Below are 21,290 nucleotides of genomic sequence, written 5' to 3' on the forward strand. Positions count from 1 at the left end.
CTTTTAGCATTTCTTTTTTTTTTTTTTTTTTTTTTTCCCCCCAAGCTGTGTTTAAATGCTTTTGGGTCAAAAAGCATTCAATTTTAATAGTATTTATATTGAGAGTATAGAAGTCATTTTTTCCTCTACCCCGTAATGATAACTTGCATCCACGTTTCATTAACATGAGCTGAAGTTATGTGTGAAAATTCACCCATTTTTACTTACTGTTTTATAAACAATACTAAAAATTTGTTATGTTCTCTTCAATATCCACAGGAGTATCAGAATAAACTAATCTATTTAGTTCCTGAAAAGCAATTGTTAAGTGAAAGAATTAAAAATGCTCAACTTGAAAACACTCAGAGTAAGTGCCTGCAAATGAATTCTCTTCTGTTTGCTTTGCTGGCTTTTCATCACTTGTAAAAAAGGCTGAAGGATACAGAGGTGTTAGTCACATCTTCACTTTTATATCTTTTCAGTTAGTGCCATCTTAGCATTGTTTCATCTGCATTTCATTATTTCCTTCATGTTCTAAATAAGGGGCAAACACATTTTCACGAGAAAGCACAGATTTTTGCTTGAAACTCTATTTATACAGACTATGCAGCCCACAGATATTATTACACCTTGTCTTTTTTTGGTAGTGTAAACTCAAGGGAGTTCATTTATGTAAAATTTCCACTGGTCTTTACATCAAATCACACTAGAAGTCCCTAGCTAAAGAAGTTTGCTATGAATTGGTCTGATATTAAAAACCAACTTGCAATTTATTCTGTATGTATTATATGTAATGCCTCTGTGTCTCAGTTAAGTGTTGGGCCCACTTTGTGCTGTATAGGAATAGAAAGGTAAATCAAGGAATTTGTGTGAGGAAAGAGGTTGGGACTGTGTGTATATTAGGAAAAATAATAAAATAATTAGTGAAAAGATAAATCCTTGTATAATTGCTTGTCTTTCCTTATGCAGGTACAGGAATCGGTTCAGTGCACAAAAAGTCCCTAGAAAAGGAAGAATTATGCCAAAGACTTAAGGAACAACTAGATGCCCTTGAGAAAGAAACTGCTTCTAAACTTGCCGAAATGGCTGCATTTAACAGTCAGCTTAAGGTACATCTATTCTCTAAATACTTAGTCTTAAAATGGTAAGCAGTATCTTTATTTCTTCATCCAGTCATAAAGATTGGTGGCACTTCTGCCAGGCTCCCAAAAAGCTTTTTCCAGCTTTCCATGTCAAATAAGAACTAGCAAAAGTCTTGGAGTAAACAGTGCAATAAAAATGCATTTAGAACTATCGCTAACGTACTAAAATATGAACTTCCTGCTAATCATTGCTTTGCATGAATCAACTGTTGCTCACTCTCAACTTTTGCCTTCTAGAATTTATTTTGATTTAGAATTGAAGTTTTTCAGGCCCTTGCAAATTCTGTTCTTACAGTACTGAGGTTATATTGGCTACTATTTTTGAATTGTGGACTGAACATTTAACTTTTATTGAAAGAATACAGGGTTTTGTAGCACATTGTACAAGATCTGCTAGCAGACTTCGGTATTGTCCTGAAAGTAAGCGTAGACCAGTTATTTGTGCAGAAGTTACGAAATATTGACCACTGGCCCTGAAGGCGTTTTTGTTACAGAGGCAACTCTTGACTCACCTAAAAACACATGCAACTCTCAGGTAGGGTAGCATGCATCCACTTAACTTTATTTACCAGCTTACTCCTAGAGGCACTGATGTGAACTTTATTCTTAAGTAATGGATTTATGCTGGGCCAACGTGAGGGCTCTGCACTCTCCAATAAAAAGAATACAAGAGAAAAATTTGTAAACGTTTAAGACAAGCATTTTTAGTTACTTGTTTATTGCATGGCTTGCTGTGTTCAGTGGCTGAATCCACCATTTAGTCTTCCCTAAAATATGTTTTTCAAAATACAGTGCAAAGATTAATTGGCTTTTTATCTGCCTTATCTTACAGTGTGAGAATATGGATGATTCTGTTCTTCAGTGCCTTTTGTCTCTGCTAAGCTGTCTCAACCACCTCTTCCTCTTACTTAAGGTTATTTTCTAATCTTTGGCTCTTTTGGTTTTTAATTATTTCGCAATTTTTCTCTGCTTACCCTTTCTGTTTGGATGTACAACTTCTTTTAAATAAACTTAAAAAAATAAAATCAATAGACTCCTTTTCTTTCTGCTAGCTTTTATATCCTCTTAAAGACTTAACATTTTCTTACCTGCTTAGAAAGCTGAACTGCAAAATACTGATAGCCATTTTATTTCTTAACAGACTATGTTCACTAAGTTGTTTTACCCAGATACTTTTATTTTTAGTTAAAGTAACATCAACCAAAAAATACTGTCTTAGATGGAAACAGTGTCTTCTCCCACCTTTCCACCTGTTGCTCTCTACCTGTCTCGCTATGCCTGTATCCATACATCTTAAGCTGTGAGTCAGGTTAATGAATTCCCATTCGAGTTTGAGTCTAGAAATAGCATCAGTGCCCAGAATATGACATATGATATGGCAAACGCAATGCTATTAAGCCTCCAGATTAACCCAGTACTAAAACCTACTTGCTGTTTTTCCTCAACACTGCTTTTGTCTGCTGGGGTCAGAAATCTAACTTCTGATTTTTTTATTCTCCCCGTCCCCGCCCCCCGCAAATTATTCTCAGAATTACTTAACTGACCTTTCCATTTTACATAAGGGTTATTCTGTCCTTAAATCAAAGATACAAGAGTTTCTGTAATGCAATTTTGTTTCCATAGCGATCCTCAATTTCTATGCAAAATGAGAAGAAAAAGTATTCTCAGCTGAATATGTTAAGGGAAAAATAGTAGTCAATTGTTTGGTTTAGTTTGTTGCTACAGAGACTTTCACTGACAGAAATCTTGTTATCTTGCCCTTTTCACATAAATTACACAGTATCTCTTAGGCAACATGATTGTTGGTAGAGGTGCATATTGTAGTGGGAACAGATCACTCTTAATTGCTTTATTTGCATTTATGAGATCAGATATGAAAAGTCAGGGTATACCTGTTGCATTGCTCAGTCTGTATCAATAGGATTCCTAAGAAAAAATAATGTAGTATCTTACAGATGTTTTGTAACATGGTGAAGTACAATCTAAACTAATTCTATTGTTGATAATTAAATTTATAGAAGAAAAATAATCCCAAAGATTCATGCTGATTTTCTGCTGTGAAAAAGTTTGTTATGAGAGAGAGATGAAACAGGAAAGAAAAAGAGTAAAATTGTGAAGTTTACAAATATAGGAAAACTCCAGTCGGAGTTAGTGTCTTTAGGCTATGGCTTCCCACAGTGGTAAGCTTGCGGGATATTTTTATAAAGTTTTTCTGATTTAAATATGTGACTAGTCATTCAGACAGCATCACAAAGGCGAACGCCCTACTGAAGGGATGCGTTCTCAGGTTTATGGTATTGTGTTGGCTTTCAGTTGAAGTCTGCCTCCTCGGCAAATGTGTCTTGTAGTTATTCAAAATATGTTTCATTGCCTTCTGTGTCCTTAGATAATATTGTATTTGAACACTCAGTTTTATATCTTCCCTTCTCCTCTGTCGTATTTGCCATTTCCAACAGGTGCATGACTGGAAGGGCTCTTGGAAAGCCTAAGTTACGTCAAAGGCTTTGCAAACCTGCCAGCTACTTTTATACTTCTACGTCTGTTTATTTGACTTTCTTTACAGTGACCTCCAAGGACTATTAATGACTTAATATTACTTTGTCCATTTGTATTAAAACCTGGTTCACAAAGCATTAAAATGCCTGGATGCTTTTCTCGAACGATTGGCTTTATTCCTTTTGACATACTTTGTTGTCTTTTCTCATTAGGACCTGAGAGAAAGTTACAGTACACAGCAGTTAGCCTTGGAGCAGCTCCACAGGATCAAACAGGACAAAATAAGAGAGGTAGAAAAAAGAAGAACTGAACTTGCACAGAAAAAGCGACTGGAAGATGAGGCTGCAAGGTACCATGTCTGAATGTATCAGCGTTGCAGTTTTTAAAGCAAAAGAATGCTGTGGTGACTTTAAGACACTGACTGTAATAAGCAGGAGGTCTAATCAGTAAAAATATATCCTAGTGAGTTGCCTCAGAGAAAATGTTTTATATGGAGTACCACTGATATAAGATGGTTTGAATTTCCTCTTTCCAATCTGTTTTTATCTTCTTTAAAAAAAAAAAAAAAAACACCTTATAATTCAGATAAACCATGGAGTCACTTTTGCTAATAAGATTTTTAGCTCCTTTAATATATAATCCTCACACGTTTAAAATTCCTTATGTTTTCTGCCGTGTTTTGCTGGCCTTCAAAAGATCAGACCTCTTTTCTTAAAAGCACTTCTGACTGAGTAGGTACTAGTTTTGTATCATGTATATCCAGACAGTTGTGAGATTGATACTTAAGACAATAAGAGGGGCATTGACTGCTTAATTCCTATGTTAATCTTGGAAGCTGGATAAGCGAGCAAGCTTTGAGTTTTAAATTTGGTTCCTTTTTTAGGAGGACAATGAAAAAGTTCAAATATATGTCTGAGGGGATCGTCCCTTCACGTATATGGTCCTGGTTTTGCTCAGCCCAGCCTTATATCAAGCACTCAAATTTCTACTGTTCTGAGCTCTTGGTTTCCCACAGTCTTGTTCCCAACTAGTTTTGTTTTCCTTTGTTTCACTGATTAAGAAACCATAGTTTCTAGGGTTTGATTTTGGCTGTCTCAAGATGCCCTCTCTCCAGACCTTCTGCTATCAGCTGCCTATTTTGAGCTTAGCAGCCCTGGATTGAAACAGTACCAGAGAGAGGGTGGATGGGCACTCTCAGTGGGCAAGTCCTCAGCTCTGGAGTTGCTTTGGTGTACTAGTTTTGACTTCTCTTCTCATTCAGAGAATTGCTCTGGTTTGTCTTTTTAATTTGAGAGAGATTTTCTTTTTCAGTGATTCATATTTGCTTTGACTGTTTTTAATGAAGCAGAGCTAGTGACCTTGTAGTATGTGTGATTCATGGTCTTAACTCACAACAGCATTTTTCTACAACATTGTGATGGAGTCTCGTAACTTTTGTGACAGTCCCTTTACGAGAACCATATGCCACGTGTATAATGACGTCCCGTTAATTTTTCTGTTGAATATAGCTATCTGATAGAGTACCAATATTACTGCACAGCTCTACTAGATCCTGTCACGTGCTTGAAAACACAATAAAATGACCATCAGATGAGTGGACCTCCCACAGTGAAGCAGTCTCGTCTAGGCGTGGTCCCTTCTCAACAACCTCTTCAGAAGGTGGCCCAAAGGGTTAGGTCTGCTCTTTTCAGAAGAAAGGTCTCGACAGCTGAAATACAATGATTTTTAAGGGTGTTGAATTGGATAATAACCTCTTTGGAGAGATGAGGCACAGGGTAAAATCTGAATAATTTCAGAGAATACAGTCAGATTTCCAGATTCTGTCTGCTGAAGAGTGTTGCAGTGGCGGGGATAAGTGTATTGAATAGATCGCAACTGTTGAAGGCAAAAAATTAAAGCAGCAAGGATCAGTATGCAAAAGCTATTTTCATGTATGTACCAGAGTGAAATTTTGTTATTAGTCTGTTTGGAAAGCTTAGTTTCTGATCGTGAGATTTGGATACTACCTTGGTGGACAGCTTAAAACCACCCTTGTTCAATTAACAGATCACTTCTTGCTCATCAGGGATGTAGGTGAGCAGAAGTGCTTGTGGAGGCACTGCACAAGTAACCATGTGGCAGTGTTTCTATACCAAGAATTCTAATCCATCTGTTATTTATATGTGTCAATTTTACTTAAAAGTGCAGCCGATTACTCTGTGAACACGATCTCATTCGGTTTTATCTGAATGTTCTCTCACTCCTCTCTCATTCTTTTCTTTCAGAAAAGCAAAACGGGAGAAGGAGAACCGGTGGCAGGAAAATATCCGAAGGGAAGAGGAAGAGAAAAAGAAGCGATTGGAGGAAGAACGAATGCAGGAAAAAGTTCAAGAAAAGCTGAAAGCTGAAGAAGCAGTTGCTCTGATGAGAGAAAGGGAAAATAAACAACAGCTTCGTTCAGAGGAGGAGAAAAATAGGCAAGCCACGATCTTGAGGGAGACAGAACAACAAAGGCAGAGGCAACTGGAAGAAGATAAAAGAAAGCAAGAACAAATTGCAAAAGAAGCTGAGGAGAGGCGTAAGCAGAACGAAGAAATAAAGAAGATAAAAGAAGTGACCAACTCTCAAGAGGTGGAGAAACGCACTTCTAAATTAAACATAAATGAGAAGTTTGCAGATCTGTTGAAACCAACAGAAGGTAAAAGTCTTAAGCCACCCTGGAAAAATGAAGGTAATCTTGGTCTGTTAGATTTTTGCTTTAATGGTTCTTATTTTCCTGAGCATCATTTCATTCTTTAAATATATTATTGTTAATGTGACACTATGGTAGGCTTATTGTCTAAAATATTATTAAAAAAAAAACCAGCAATGTTTCATGTCTCTTGTTAGTTATAAATCATCCTGTTAACTTAGGTTACTTCTATCAGTGTTCAGCACCTATGTTTCTGATGACAAATCTTCCAGTGATCACGGCCGACAAATCACAGATGCTGGAAACAGTAATACTTTAGCTTTTTCCTACAGCCTGCACTTTCTGTCATTACAGCAGAATGCTAATATGGAGGAGTTTGTGCAATGATGAGTGGAGGGGCAGGTAACGCTCAGCGAAGTGATTTATTAACGTTGAAATCTAGTTTGTTTCTGCATTACTCAATGCTTTATTCAATGCCTCTTATTAAAAAGCAAAGAACTGAAGTCAACCTAACTAAAATACTGGTTTAACAATATTTTCGCTAAAGGCAGTTTTGATTAGTTCCATCCTTCATTAGTTCTTGTGGGTTTTTATTAGCCACTTTTATCACTGAGTTCAGCAAGAACCAAATTAGAGCAGCGCTGAAAGGTATTTGCTCACCTCAACTATACCTTGTAAAACATTCACTGTTAGCAACATCAGTCGCAGACTTGGAGAACATAGATACAAAGAAAATAGAAATCGTGGTATTTTAGGTTTCTAAGCAAAATCCTCACAGCTGCCAGTAGCAGTGGTATCTTTTCAACTTGGAAAATTATAATTGTGTTAAACAAGACTATATTAAAGCACTGGCTTAGCCAGAGCGGTTTGACAAGGAAAGATGAGAACATAAAGATGTCATTTTTTCACTTCAGAAGACAATGCATTTTATTGCCTGTGTTGCGTTTACTATGATTAGCATCGTATGCATCCTATCAGCCTGTCGTAGCTAGTGATCTCCTTTGACACTTGCATAGTGTCTTTGGGGCAAGAACAGTTCTCTTCTTATATTCATACCTGTTGCTTAGAATGGTAGGGCTCCAACTAAGTGCGTGTCTTTCAGCTGTATCAAAATGGTAACTAGTTTCCTTATCTTTTCAGGCAATGCAGTTAGTGTCTCAGAGTCTAGGAATTCAGTTGCCTTGGTAAATTACAGAGCTTTATATCCGTTTGAAGCAAGGAATCACGATGAGATGAGCTTTAATACTGGGGATATAATTCAGGTAAGATTTGCCATTGCCATTTAACTTGCAAAAACCCAACCCCGCTTCCCCAGCCTTGAGATACACCAAGGTCTTAAGTGTCAAAAGCACTATTTTGATATATTTTAAGACTTACTCAAAATTTAAATTTGGTTGGGTTTTTTTGTTTGTTTGTTTTTTAACGGGTGAAATTAGGATTAGTTCAGCTAAAACCTTTCTTTGGATCTTGCACATCCTAGAGGTGTTGAGAATCTGTTTAGAATAACAATAGTGAACTCTAAACATAAACTTTCTGAAATCAGTTAATCAGGAATGATGTAGTTGCTGCAGTTCATCGTACATGTACAGGTTGGCCTTTAAGTGTCTACTTGAAATACGAGTGTAGAAAATAGAGACATGAATGGCTACATAAAATGACAAAAATTATTAATGCCATTTCAATTCAAATTAAACAAACTAATTATTTAACGAGTAGATGTGAAAGGTTCTTCTGAATCTTAATAGCATTTTCTAATGTATTCTTAGCATAGTCTTCTGCCTCTTGTTGGCTGGTCTGTTGTAAATGCTCCTTCAGGCAGATATCTATAGTAGTTTATTCTGTGTCCATTCTTTGTAGCACTTCTCTGGATTCAGCTGAATATGCTATCTATAATGTTACAGCAGGACCATAAGATTGGAAATGTCTTCTGGCTTCTCAGTTGAAATCTGTGTTACTTCATGTAATTTTAACACTTGTCAGCATACACGTTTTTGAAAGCATGTGCATTCAGGTGGACTTTTGAAAACTGGTTTACAACTGTGGTAATACAATTAATATATATGTTTCTAATACATAAATCCATATGGTTCCTCCTCATTCAGATTACAAGCGTGAGGTAGGTGATAAGGGAGAATTTACAAAGCAATGTGGTACAAAATATTAAAACACTTAAGTATCAGCCTTCAGTTTGACAGTGTTAAATCATTTATTTGCATTTTCATACCAGTGAAGCATGGAAGAGGGAACAAGAGAAGTAGGTTTTGTTTTGGCTTCCTTCTCAGATATAATTAACTGTGTCATTTACCTACTGATAACTTATTTTAGAAATAGGCTAACAGCTGCCGCCTCCTCCTCCTCCTTCTCCTCTTATACCCCAAACCTCAACTAAGCTAACTAGCTGATAGTATTTGATGAGCTGCTAATTTTTAGCTAATTTTGACTAATTTGCTAATTTGCAGCATAATGGAGACTTCAATATTGCTATGAATGTTTAAGGATGCTGTTGGCTGGGTGCCGGTCTCTTCTCTCAAGTAACAACTGATAGGACAAGAGGAACCGGCCTCAAGTTGTGCCAGGAGAGGTTTAGATTGGATATTGGGAAAAATTTCTTCCCTGAAAGGGTTGTCAAGCATTGGACCAGGCTGCCCAGGGAAGTGGTGGAGTCCCCATCCCTGGAGGTATTTAAAAGACGCGTAGATGTGGTGCTTAGGGACATGGTTTAGTGGTGGACTTGGCAGTGCTAGGTTAACGGTTGGACTCGATGATCTTAAAGGTCTTTTCCAGCCTAAGTGATTCTATGGTTCTAGTCTATACTTAATATATAGTACATAACAGAATTTTTGGACGTGTTTTGGATGCAGTCAAATGACAATTTTATCTGTAAGCAGAACTGCAGCAGTTGTTTTCATGCACTGCTGGGCTTGCCAGCCGCTGCCTCTTGGCTGCACATTCAACAAAATACAACACAATGCACTATAATTTTTGGCAAGCCAGAACGGCTCCAGTACATGGTCCCCAGTGTGCACGGTTGGGGCCCGTTTGAAGGAATATAATGTCTTTGAGGCCTGTCTCTACCTGTGTCTAAAAACAGTGCAATTGCATCATCACCCTGTTTCTTCAACAGGGCAAAATCAACGCAATTCTGAAAGGGAAGAGAATGGAAATGCTGATCCTTGTGTGAGTGCTGCTCACGCTGTTCAATTCAGAGTGCCAGCAGGCGCTGACGCACTAAATACCCTGTTTCATGCTGCTAATTGTGTTTTCTTTGTATTTGTCCTCCTGTCCATAGGTTGATGAAAAAACGGTGGGAGAGCCTGGTTGGTTATACGGGAGTTTTCAAGGACATTTTGGTTGGTTTCCATGCAATTATGTAGAAAAAATACCAGAAGGAGAAAAATCTTTATCTCCTAAGAAGGCCTTACTTCCTCCTACAGTATCTTTATCTACTACCTCAGCTGCTCCAGAGTGAGTTTTCGTTATGTTTGTGTTAAAATTGTTTTTTCTAAGTTTAGCTAACACATAATGTGCTGTATAGTTTCATTCGCTGTTTGTTTTTAAAATATAAATGCAGAAAACTTATTGAAGAACCTACCTGAAAGTCTTAGCTTGTAAATTTTAAGTATTTGATAGTCTGCTTCGCATTGTGTAGAATATCTGTTTTATATATGTTAAAACAAAAGTGATTCTGCTTGAGGTACTTTTGAAATAAAAATTGTGGTGTGTTAAATATGCCGGTATTCAATTTGCAGACCACTTTCACCGAGTAAATCCGCAGAAGAATCTGATTACCAAAACATACCTTTTTCTAGCCTGAATGTTAATACAGCATGGCAACAGAAATCGGCTTTTACTCGCACTGTGTCCCCTGGATCTGTTTCACCCATTCATGGACAGGTATGGAGAACTTGCTGTATATTAAATTGACGTTGATTAAACTGATTTAAAAAACAAACAAACAAAAGCAAATGAAACCACAGCTTTTCTAATACTGGGTGCACTGAACAGTCTAGAGGATAAAGAAACTAGTCTGAATTCTCCACTAGTGTGCATTGACATAATTCCATGCGTTTCCATGGACCAGTGAGCGAGGAGATTCACGCAGTATGTTTCTTAATTCTATAATAATTTTCACCTGCAATTAGACACAAGATATTTCTAGCAAATAAGAAAGTAAGTTGAGAGATTGTTCCTGAGTCAACAGGTTGTATACAGCAATGTAGAATGTTGTTGACCAGACAACAAATTATTCAGCCAACACTTAGGAAAGAAATTGCTTAGACTGCAGTTAAGAGAGACATCACTGGTTGGGTTTTTTTAACACTTGCACCAATTCGGGGTAGTGTGGTCGATCAACATCTCCACTTCTGTCTTAACAGGGGCAACCTGTCGAGAACTTAAAAGCACAAGCACTTTGCTCTTGGACTGCAAAAAAAGATAACCACTTGAATTTTTCAAAAAATGATATCATTACTGTCCTGGAGCAGCAGGAAAACTGGTGGTTTGGAGAGGTACATGGAGGAAGGGGTTGGTTTCCAAAATCTTATGTCAAGCTGTTACCTGGGAGTGAAATCAAGAAAGAGGAGTAAGTATGACTTTTGGTTTTGTTTTATTCAACAGTTTACAAAAAAAGGTGGGTTTAGAGTACAAAATTCTTGCAGTGCTTTAAAGTGCAGAATACAAATACTGTTGAAATTTACACTGTGCCATTTTAGGCTTTTATTATTTCATTCTGGCAAGCCAAGTGATGTTGGGCTCACTGCTGTGTAAACAGACAGTCTTCCAAGGCTGAGTGCTGTGAAAAGTCAGTGGTGTTGGGTTATTCATCAAGTGCCAGACTTTGTTTTGGTTCATTACCGAGTCAGCTCTCTTGCAGTGTAGTTGCTTTCTGCCTCTGAAGGTGCCAATTTCTAATTGACCTACAAAGAATTGTAAGCTCATAAGGTGCGTCTTGCAGAAATAGTGTATTTTTACTTGAAAAGATCATTATGTCTATTCTAAAGCTGCAAGGTAACTGTTCAGGTAGTAATTCAAAGTCTGGTTTCTGCTGTGATGGGCTGCACCATTGTGTGTGAATTGTTCTTTTCATGTGTTATGATAAAAGTTCTTAGACATTCTCTAGAATGAGAGAATTTAGACAAAATCTTTAATTTGTACTTCTTTTGGATAGCATAATTTGCAAATATCTCTTCTCGTCTTTCATCACTTTTATTTTTTTTAAGTGGTGTGCTCTTGGATGCCATTCATATCTTAAATATCAGTAATACCTGTCACTGTTTGACAGTCAGGGAAGTCTTTGCAATTAATTCGGAGGCAATACCAACTTTGAGATAACCAAAGTGAGCTTAGTCTCATCCTAATAAAGAGATTTGTTCTTGATCAGCCTTTTTGGTTACTCAGACTTTTTTTTTCTTTCTGCAGACCAGAAGCTATTTATGCAGCTGTAAACAAAAAGCCTAATACACAGCCTTACGCAGCAGGAGAGGGTAAGACAGCATGAAATATGCTACTTAATGATACAGTCTGTTTCTGCTCAATGGCATGTGAATAAGCTTAAATATGTGAAGAGTTTCTGAGCAGGCCTTTTAATGCTTGTCCAAAAGATACAGTGCAAATGTTGAGCTACTGTTATGAGAGTTCTAAAACAGGAACTTAAGTAAAGCTTGTAACTAATTCAGGTTGAGCACAGGCCTGGGTTTTGGTTTTGTTTCTAAGACTTTTGCTTGAGCATGAATTTATTTCTGAAAACTTAAATATGTCTCATACCCGTAAGCCGAGTTCTCTTTCTGCTGTTCTCTACTGTCTTATGCTGTACTGTAGAGACATGAGAAGGGATTTTTAGTCTCCTGAGTGTGGATCATTCTCTTTTAATCAGCAGGGAGTAGAGAAAACAAATACTGCTGGAGAAAAAATTGTGGGAAGCACTTTCTAAGCCTTTTAATCTAGTGTATCTCCATGCTTCCCCAATTATATTTTAATTCCACTTCTATTTTTTCATTTTTGCTGTGTTAGTCAGATAAGAATGGCTTTAATCAGGTTTAGGTGTGGAATATACGTGCTTGCTGTGAAACACAGAGGTAGGGTGGAATACTTAATGCAAGAGATGAGTTTTCAAGCTGTGGTCTACAGGCCTCTGCTGATCCGCAGGATGATCATAGGGTAGTAACTCTCACTGTGCCAAATCATCTATCTGTACAAAGTTGTGTACCTGTCGTTGAGTTGTACGCATGAGGCGAGATGTGATTACAATCAAGCAAGTAGGTAGGTTGATTCACAAACTTGTGGAGACATGATCCATGTTATGAGCACACTGATGAACGCTTATATCAAAGATAGCTTTACTTGCATCTGACGTACTTTTATTCTCCTATCTGAAACTATTGTGTCCTTCTTTGTAGGTGCTGTTTGCACAGAGTATGTTGCGCTCTATTCATATTCAAGCTCTGAGCCCGGTGACCTGACTTTCACGGAAGGTGAGGAAATCCTAGTGACCCAGAAGGAAGGGGAATGGTGGACCGGGAGCATTGATGGCAGAACTGGAATCTTCCCCTCCAATTACGTCAGACCAAAGACAGATCAAGAAGTGAGTTCGTATTCTGAGAATTAACGCATGATGCTTTCTCTCAATTTTATTGTATTACTGGTATTGGTATCTAGCTCTTAGATAGTGATTTTAAGCAGAGGTTTATGTGCTTGACAGAAAAGAAAAGCCTAGGTAGTTTGAGTGCTAAATCAGTGCTCTAGCCACAGTGTCACACTGCCTCTCTCCGTACTGGATGGTATTTTGTTAGATACAGGCTCAAAATGAAAATCTTCGTGTGCTTTTCTGTCCGCATGCTTAAAGTTGGTGTAGACTCTACTGGTTTTATTGCACATTAAAAGATGATTGTTGTGTCTTTGTAGGCTTCTAGTAATGCTGGCAAAACTGGAACAATAAATAAGAAACCTGGTAAGTGTGTGATAACTTTTTAACATTTAGGACTGTTTCTTAAGTGACTATGAGCATTTAGGTTCATAGCAGTGTTTTAATGGTGGCTAATGTGCTTAGCTGCAAGCTATGTACCAGGATATTTCTGTGGATCTAGCTCCTACTGTAATGAAAAAATAACAAATGCAATTAATATATTATCTTTTCAGAAATTGCTCAGGTTACTACTGCCTATGCTGCCTCAGGAACTGAACAGCTTAGTCTTGCTCCAGGACAGCTAATACTTATTCTGAAGAAAAACGCTAGTGGATGGTGGCAAGGAGAGTTGCAGGTAATTATTGAAGGAGAAATAATTAAGACTTCATGAATGGCAAGGAAGTGATCTTGGGTTTAATTCAAGAAAACAACTAAGTATAGTGTTCTAAAAGCTGGCTAGAAAGTTATTTTCATCTTGTGTAAACCATATTTGGGGAAAAACAAGTTTTTAATCAACCCTTGGCTTGCTGGGGTTTTCATTTGTTTTTTTGGTTTGGGGGTTTTTTTTGGTCACAGAAAATAGTAAAACTGTCAATGAACATGTGCATGGGAGGGGGAAGAGGGATGTCGACAGTTAATAAATTGGTTAGGATTTAATTGGTAAAACATTAAATTGTAAAATTATTCTAATGAAAGAACAGGAATTCTTGAAAGTTGGAGTTGGAAGCTAGTTTATTGTGAAGGTTGCTGTTCCCACTTTTCTCCTTTCCCCACCTAGTGACGAATTTCTAGTCCCAAGGGTTGAGGGTACTGTTACGTGGTGTTCTTCTTAAACCATAGTTGATATTTTGACTCTTGGGCTGATCTAACTATTCAGCATCTCTTTTTAAAACCAGCCTGCTTTACAGATGCAGGAGGAGAGATCACAGTGAGCAAGTTGAGAAATTGCTGCACTGAGTTTCTGTGAATTAACAGCAGTGGAAAATTTATTCATCATATGTGCCAAAAAAAAACCAAAACAGAAAACAATGAATAATTTGTATTTTAAGAAAAGTAGGCCCAGTGCTGGTTCAGGAAGAAGCTTCAAAGAATTAAAAAAATAAAAAAAAAAAGTGAGGGAAGGGAAACTAAGATATGTAATTGTCAGTTCTTGCTAGTTTGAATTTCTTTTGTTGTTGTAATAGAGCTCACTCTGCAGCTACTGCTTTCTAAAATCTATGCTCACTTTTACATCCTGACTTTTTTGTGCACTCTGAAGTATATTTGTTTCTTCAGTGTGTGCAGAGATCATCTTTACCTGTGGGACTAAAAAAGGAAAGACTAAAAAATGAGGAAATTCTTTTCAAACCCTCACGTGCTGTACTAGGTAGGAAGTGATACCAAATACTTAGGTCAGGGTTTTCAAAAGTAGCTTACGGTAATCGTTACCTCTTCTGGGAATCTCATTAGAGACTCCTTATATGATGCATAAGTGGAATGTTCGTAGAGCACATTTTCAGCCCTACAATTAAATTGTGCACTGAAATAATTAGCTGCACTTGAAAATTTTGGATTAATACATTTGCCAGCACATATTAGGGTGCAGCTTTATTTGAATTGGGTTGTTTTATCCTTTAGCCAGATTTTTTCCTTTAGAGATTTGTTTAGTATTTAGTTGGTGTTTGGAAGCCTGACTTTTTGTCTTTTGTTGGCAAAACTGTGTGACATATTTGTTGCATTTTTTCCAGTCTATAGGCTATTTGGCTTCTTAATTGTGTAATAACTTTTTTAAACATTTACAGGCAAGAGGGAAAAAGAGACAGAAGGGATGGTTCCCTGCCAGCCATGTGAAATTACTGGGTCCGAGCAGTGAAAGAACCACATCCGCTGCTCCCTCAGGTGAAAAAAAAATATGACTTTATATTTCATTTAGAGTATTTTATGTAACTGCTTCAATTGGTCAGATGCTAGTCTGAATTACAGAACGAGCATAATATTATGTTTAATGGCCGTATCTGATTGTGGTGTCACTGTGGAAGGTAAAGCCCTAGTCAGAATCTGGGTCTTTTGACAGACTTGTCCGTTCAGCTCTTATCTCTGTCCAAGAAAGGTAAAATCTCACAACTTCTTAATCAAAACAGTTCTTTGTGGGGTCCCTCCCTAGCGTATGCAATCCTCTACATACCTTACAACAGAAAGTCTCAGTCATACAAAGAAGTTTATATCCAGAAATCTCTGAGGATCAGCAGTCCACCTTCTGTGGCAAGAGCTTTTTAATTTTGCTGAATGCACTGAAGAGCCACGCCTCTTCTCATTTGGAAACTCCGTGTTTCCAAATGCTGGCAAAAATCTTACAGAAAACTAGGAATCATTGACAAACACCTTGGAATTACATGCACTGCGCCTTATAAGGAGGGAGACTAAGCAAATTTCCACTAGATTTTTCCATTTGAATGGCCGGGTACAAATGAGATTATTTCACAGAAAAGGAGCTTTTTTGGTTCTGCATGCTTAAATTGTGCTGTTCTCCACAGCTATGATTTGCTTATACAACAGCTTCCTGGGTATTACTGGACAAAACTTCCCTTTCACTAAACTAGCAGCTCACGATTAGCTAATGCACATTTCCTCTGCCTTTGCCACGTTTTTCTCACAAGTATCAGCTATGAGATAATCAAACTCACTTTCTTTTCCCAGCCAGTAAAAGAGATAGAAGCATACTTGATTGTATTTTAAAATGTTTAGAAGGTCAATGGATGCTATACTAACCGAATCAATTCGCTATATATAAAGTGGGGAAAAAAGATTACCGCCTGGCCCAATTAAAAAAAAGTAAAAGAAAAGGGAGGACAGTTCCATGTCAAGATAAGTTCACGTGGCATTTTTCTTATGTAACGGTGTATGTGAAATTGTTGTTTCTTTCCTGTGGTTATGTAAAACACTCAAAAACAGTCTTAATACTTGTGCAACAGTGTTCTGCTATATTTGTTTTTTCTTCATAGTGTGTCAAGTGATAGCGATGTATGATTATATGGCAAACAATGAAGATGAGCTCAGTTTCTCCAAAGGGCAGCTTATTAACGTACTGAGCAAAGATGATGCCGACTGGTGGCAAGGAGAAATCAATGGTGTGACAGGTCTCTTCCCCTCAAACTACGTGAAGATGACCACGGATTCTGATCCAAGTCAGCAGTGTAAGCAACTTTTATTAATTTTGTTACTTTATTTCAAAGGTGCATTGCTATTCTTCTGCTTTGTGTTTAGAATTCGGAGTTCCAGGCATCAGCTGAATTTACTGGTACTTTAAATACCCTTTCTTTAAATACTTTACTGTAGTACTAAGTACTTTAAATACTTTTCTGTTTAACCTACAAACAACCAGCACATTACCAACCAGCCAGTGTGTGATAGTAAGAGTGCTAGGGTGAGCAAAAATATTAGGTTTGGTAGGTGTTCCCCTTCCACTACAGGTGCTGATGTTTGATAACTGCCACTGACGGGGAGTCAGTGCAGGCATACCGGGCTCGATTATAGAACTTGCTCGAGTTTTATAAAATACGAAAAAGTGTCTGCTGTAGTCATCTTTAACTTATATTTAAACTATTTATCAGTTAAGTAAAAATAGCCATAGAAAGGATCGGGAAAAGATTCTAGCATTAGCAAGTGATCTATCCTATGGTAAATACGCATGTCCTGGCTCCCAGCGAGCCAGCTCTCGTCCAATTCTGAGAAACAAGATATGTATCAAAACACACATTTAAGCTGAAAATTATCAGCAGCAGGCTGAGAACTGAATGCTGGTATATACACCTATCTGATGGTGAAAATTCTCTTGTCTTTTTCACACGTAAACACAGTAAAGGTTCCTGGTGTCTCCCCTCACATGCACACCCCAGTTTTTTGGCCCCTCTCCCCAGAGAAAATTACCACCATTTTTACTCCCTCAGCTTTTCATCCTGGGGCACTGTGATTAAACCAACTTTTATATCAACCCATGACATCAGTGGGTTTGGGAACGTATCTTGATGTAAAAGTTGCTCCTTTGACATAACAAGCCTTGTCCCTTCACTTACTATTTTTTCTCTAGGCGTTATTTGTAGTTTTCTCAGTATAAAAACATGCATCCAGAAGCCTGGCTGAGGCAGACTCTTAATAGCCTGTAGCTAGTGTGTGGGACCAGTTTGCACTTAAGATTTGATCAACACAGTTGTGTTCTTACAGAAGAATTCACAAACTTCGGTAATGAAGGTACACCTTGGATTGGAAAGTTAAAATATTTTCCCTGGGTAGCTTGTTATGGTACCTGGGCAAAATACAGTGTGCACCATTCTTGAGGTTTTCTTTTTAGCTAAATTACATCTGTGCTTACATTTTTGGTAACACGATTTTTTTTTTTTTTTTTTTTTTAATGCCTTTAAATCATTAAAATGATCCTTTGAAAGTTTTGGTTTTTTTCTTTTTTTGTTTGAATAGAGACAAAAATCTCAATTTTGAAGAAGTAGCATAGACTAAATCCAGATGGGCTATAAAATTAAGATTCTGGCTGCGTATTAAAACTTTCTGGATTTTCAAAAATGATAGAGATATTAGCTTATCACACCAGGTGTGTTTCCATTTAGAGTTACGTAGCTGAGTGTGGTAAGTGCAAGATGATGGCTGAAAATTAGTGGTACGTGCAAAAGCAGTGCTAAGATCAAGTTGTAGTTGGAAGCATTTGATGTGATGATTAAGTTTTTCTCATTGTTTGCTGATATGTCACTAGGCTGTCTTTTTCTCAGATTTCAATGTTGTGGAGTAAAAATATTTCCATCCACATCAAATTGTGGCTGGGGGGGGAGAATTTTCCTTTGAAAAGTACACTGGCAAAGGTCAGCCAGTGGCAGTCAGATGAGCAGATGTGCACCAGGTCATCTGTACGTCGTCGTTAAACTTTCGTCTAAGAAATAGTCTGTTTGCTATGAAGCAGATCTACTGGTGCTTAATTAACAAAATCCACCTATTGGTGAATGAAGAATATGTTGAATTTTTTTTTTTTTAATTCTCTGAGTATTTCAAATAAGCTAGTTTGTGTATCATTTTTGTGCTGGGATTTGCCACTTCTTTGTGATATTAAAACATATGCATTTGGAAACTTCAGGAAAAATCCTGCTTAAAGCCCAGAGCCTGCTCAAAACCAGCATGACTTGTTAGCTCAAGCGCAGCATTGTACAAATACCGTTACACAGATTTCAGCTGGGCTACTTTCATATGGTGTGAAGTCAGAGCTAGTAAGTTCTGTTAGCCGTAAGCTAGTGCTGTACCATTCTTCTGTAACCAGAGAAATATTTAAATATGTACTGACTGAACTTTCAAACTTGCTTGGATTTCCTTAAAATATTTTTGTTCTTATTTAAATATAGTGCAGAAATTATCAGTAGTATTCTTGAGAAATCACTAAGGAATTGTCCCACAGAAATGTTGATGTGGCCCTCTAGGGACCAGCTTGGAGATACGACAATATAATTTAAAAAATGCATTGTTATATTTCAAAGAATTGTTAATCTGAGTATTGTAATGTTTCTGTTGAAGAATAGCAGTTTTTCCCACTGTCTTTTCTAGATGGTCAAATGTAATGGTATTTAATATTTAAAAGGGAGCAGGCAGATTTGGTTTACTCAAATAGATTTGCGGCTTAGGAAAATTCTGCTTTTCCCTCAAATTTAAACTCTGTTATATGGACCACCTTTGTATCCAGAGTCTTTCCTGGGACTTACTAGTTATAGCTGTAATGGCAAACTTCCCTAGCAAAGAAGGAACTTAGGTCAGCGAGATGTTTCTTCTCTTAGGTGGCTGAAATAGCTCTCTGAACAGAATAAGCTGTGCTGACAAGATCACTTTTCCCGTTGGTGTAGCTGCACATCCTGGCATAGGGTCTCTGCAGGGAAAAAAAAAATAAAATCAATTAAGGGTGTCATAGGTCTGTCAGCAGGTCTCTTAAATACATCTGAGTCCTGGTGATTGCAGAACACAGAATACTTGGGTATTGAGTCGTGCTCTCAGTGACCTTGGTGATGGTTAGACTTACTCATGTTTTAATGACATTTTAATAGCCCTTATTCTAATGTTTCCACAAAAGTCATCATAAGGAGTAAATAAAGTCAATTAAGGGTGTCATAGGTCTGTCAGCAGGTCTCTTAAATACATCTGAGTCCTGGTGATTGCAGAACACAGAATACTTGGGTATTGAGTCGTGCTCTCAGTGACCTTGGTGATGGTTAGACTTACTCATGTTTTAATGACATTTTAATAGCCCTTATTCTAATGTTTCCACAAAAGTCATCATAAGGAGTAAATAAGATATGCAGGAGGTTTCAAAATACAAACAGCTATAGATTTTAAGTAAAGGAATATGCATCGTCTCATAATCTTCTGTTCTTTGTTGAGTGCATGCTCAACCATTCAGGGTCACATCTTTTGTGTATTGCCAGTACCCGTCTAAGACATGTCTATCGGGTTTTCTTCCCAAGGAGTGTGTAAGGTGGGGTAGGCATAGTGCACTTACCACTTTACAGTTCTTCCCGATGGCCTGGTCTGGAGATAACTTTGTCGTTTCAGCCAGTCTTCGTCTGCCTTAAACAGTTGCTCTTAGAAACTTGTTCTCTCCTTATTTCTTGGCTTTTTCAGTGAGATAGCTTTTTTCAGTTTGTTTTCTTATCCATGGGACAAGTCTGAGCCTTGTCTTTGTATTTTCTTTTGTTGAGATTTTCTCCCCTCCCGTACCTCAGATGGAGGCAAGACAGATGTTCCAGCTACATCTGCATACTTGGTTGCTGGATGTCTCCTAGTGTTAGAGATCTGTTCATCTCCCGGAGACATTCTTGCTGAGAGCTGGACAACTCAGCCAGGTGGACATAGCTGTGCTCAGTGTGCAGAGGCTTCTAGTTCCTCTTATCTGAGGTATCTCATCTCCTTTTGTGAGACTGGTCTTTCATAGAGCTGAATGTTGTACCAGTTCTTTCTACTTTAATGTATGTATAGTTACTGTTTCTGTTCGCTCTTTTTTCTTTTCATAGCCCAGCATTGCCACGGTTCCTCAGGCATCTAAGTTACTCCTTCAGGTGCTCAGACGTGAGCTCCAGATAGTCCCCACAGCCTGATAAGCACCTCCTTCCCCCATTTAAACCTGCCTGCTCTGCCTTCTGCCAGTGCAATGGCAAAAGTTGGTTAGACTGGGAACGGATCCTCTCTCCGTAAGCTGTTCTTGACACGCATATGACGACGGTGTGAATTTCCTTAGGTACAAACTTGATGTTTATAGTAATACCACTAGATCTACCTAATTTTTTTCCTCCCCAAACCTTACTTGTAGATGTGACACGTTAGAGACATGAGGCAAGTCCTGTCCTTTCAACAACAAGGATCTGTATTTCCAGAAGTTCATCTCCATGCACAAAAGACCATTAGTAATTCCTGTCCACCACTGTCTAATGAATGAAGCTGACCGAATTTTCAAGGGTGTTCATAGTGAAAAAACAACTGAACTGACATGCTCGTGGCAGGTGCATTTCTGTGTCTATATGTGGACAACACATTTTGAAGTTCTCTAGTTATTGCCAAGTAGCTTCTCTTTATGATTATGGAGCAAGAGTTCGTGGTATCAGTGGCTTTGAGGTGTTGCATGTTGCAGGTCCACATTCATTTTTTAACACATGAAGATTAATAATTTATTCTAAGATTTTACTCAACAGCTCTAGAATTTTACCCTTCTTACAAAGGATCAAATACGAAATCAGTCCCTTAGTTCATAGTGACATAGTCATTTTGTATTTCTATAACTATTTGGTGAATGTCAGTCAGGCTTGATAAAGCTTCCAGGTTGAAATCCTGGGGTCCGGAATAGTCTCCGGATTGCCCACGAGGTGCGTGCAGCTACAGCCCATGTCATACATCTGCCTTTAACCTGACTTTGCAGTGCCTCTTCTAGACCGTGTAGACCTTGGTTTCTGATGGGAATATTGAGTGATGTGGTACGTCCTACTTCATGGACACATACTTACTAGAGACAAGGTTTCATTTCATTTCAGGCTTTGAACAGAGTCGAACAGGTTAATTTTTATGTGCCAATATGAATAAATTCCATTGA

General features: G+C 37.8%; 1 protein-coding gene across 3 annotated transcripts in view; it reads left to right on the plus strand.

The window, feature by feature from the left end:
- The window catches only part of ITSN2 (intersectin 2), a 76,706-nt gene that overhangs the window by 36,507 nt on the left and 18,909 nt on the right, over positions 1–21,290 (plus strand). The window contains exons 14-28 of one of the 3 annotated variants that reach the window (XM_009273864.1): positions 259–346; positions 949–1,088; positions 1,954–2,034; positions 3,830–3,966; positions 5,882–6,327; positions 7,429–7,550; positions 9,578–9,753; positions 10,038–10,182; positions 10,665–10,870; positions 11,707–11,771; positions 12,684–12,868; positions 13,189–13,234; positions 13,423–13,544; positions 14,971–15,067; positions 16,171–16,362. In XM_009273864.1, the coding sequence (XP_009272139.1) occupies positions 259–346; positions 949–1,088; positions 1,954–2,034; positions 3,830–3,966; positions 5,882–6,327; positions 7,429–7,550; positions 9,578–9,753; positions 10,038–10,182; positions 10,665–10,870; positions 11,707–11,771; positions 12,684–12,868; positions 13,189–13,234; positions 13,423–13,544; positions 14,971–15,067; positions 16,171–16,362 (2,248 nt within the window). The remainder of the gene's footprint in view (positions 1–258; positions 347–948; positions 1,089–1,953; positions 2,035–3,829; positions 3,967–5,881; positions 6,328–7,428; positions 7,551–9,577; positions 9,754–10,037; positions 10,183–10,664; positions 10,871–11,706; positions 11,772–12,683; positions 12,869–13,188; positions 13,235–13,422; positions 13,545–14,970; positions 15,068–16,170; positions 16,363–21,290) is intronic. The other 2 variants (XM_009273865.1, XM_009273866.2) reach the window with 2 other exon arrangements.

This window comes from Aptenodytes forsteri, unplaced genomic scaffold, assembly GCF_000699145.1.
Source record: "Aptenodytes forsteri isolate BGI_AS27 unplaced genomic scaffold, ASM69914v1 Scaffold175, whole genome shotgun sequence".
NCBI lineage: Eukaryota > Metazoa > Chordata > Aves > Sphenisciformes > Spheniscidae > Aptenodytes > Aptenodytes forsteri.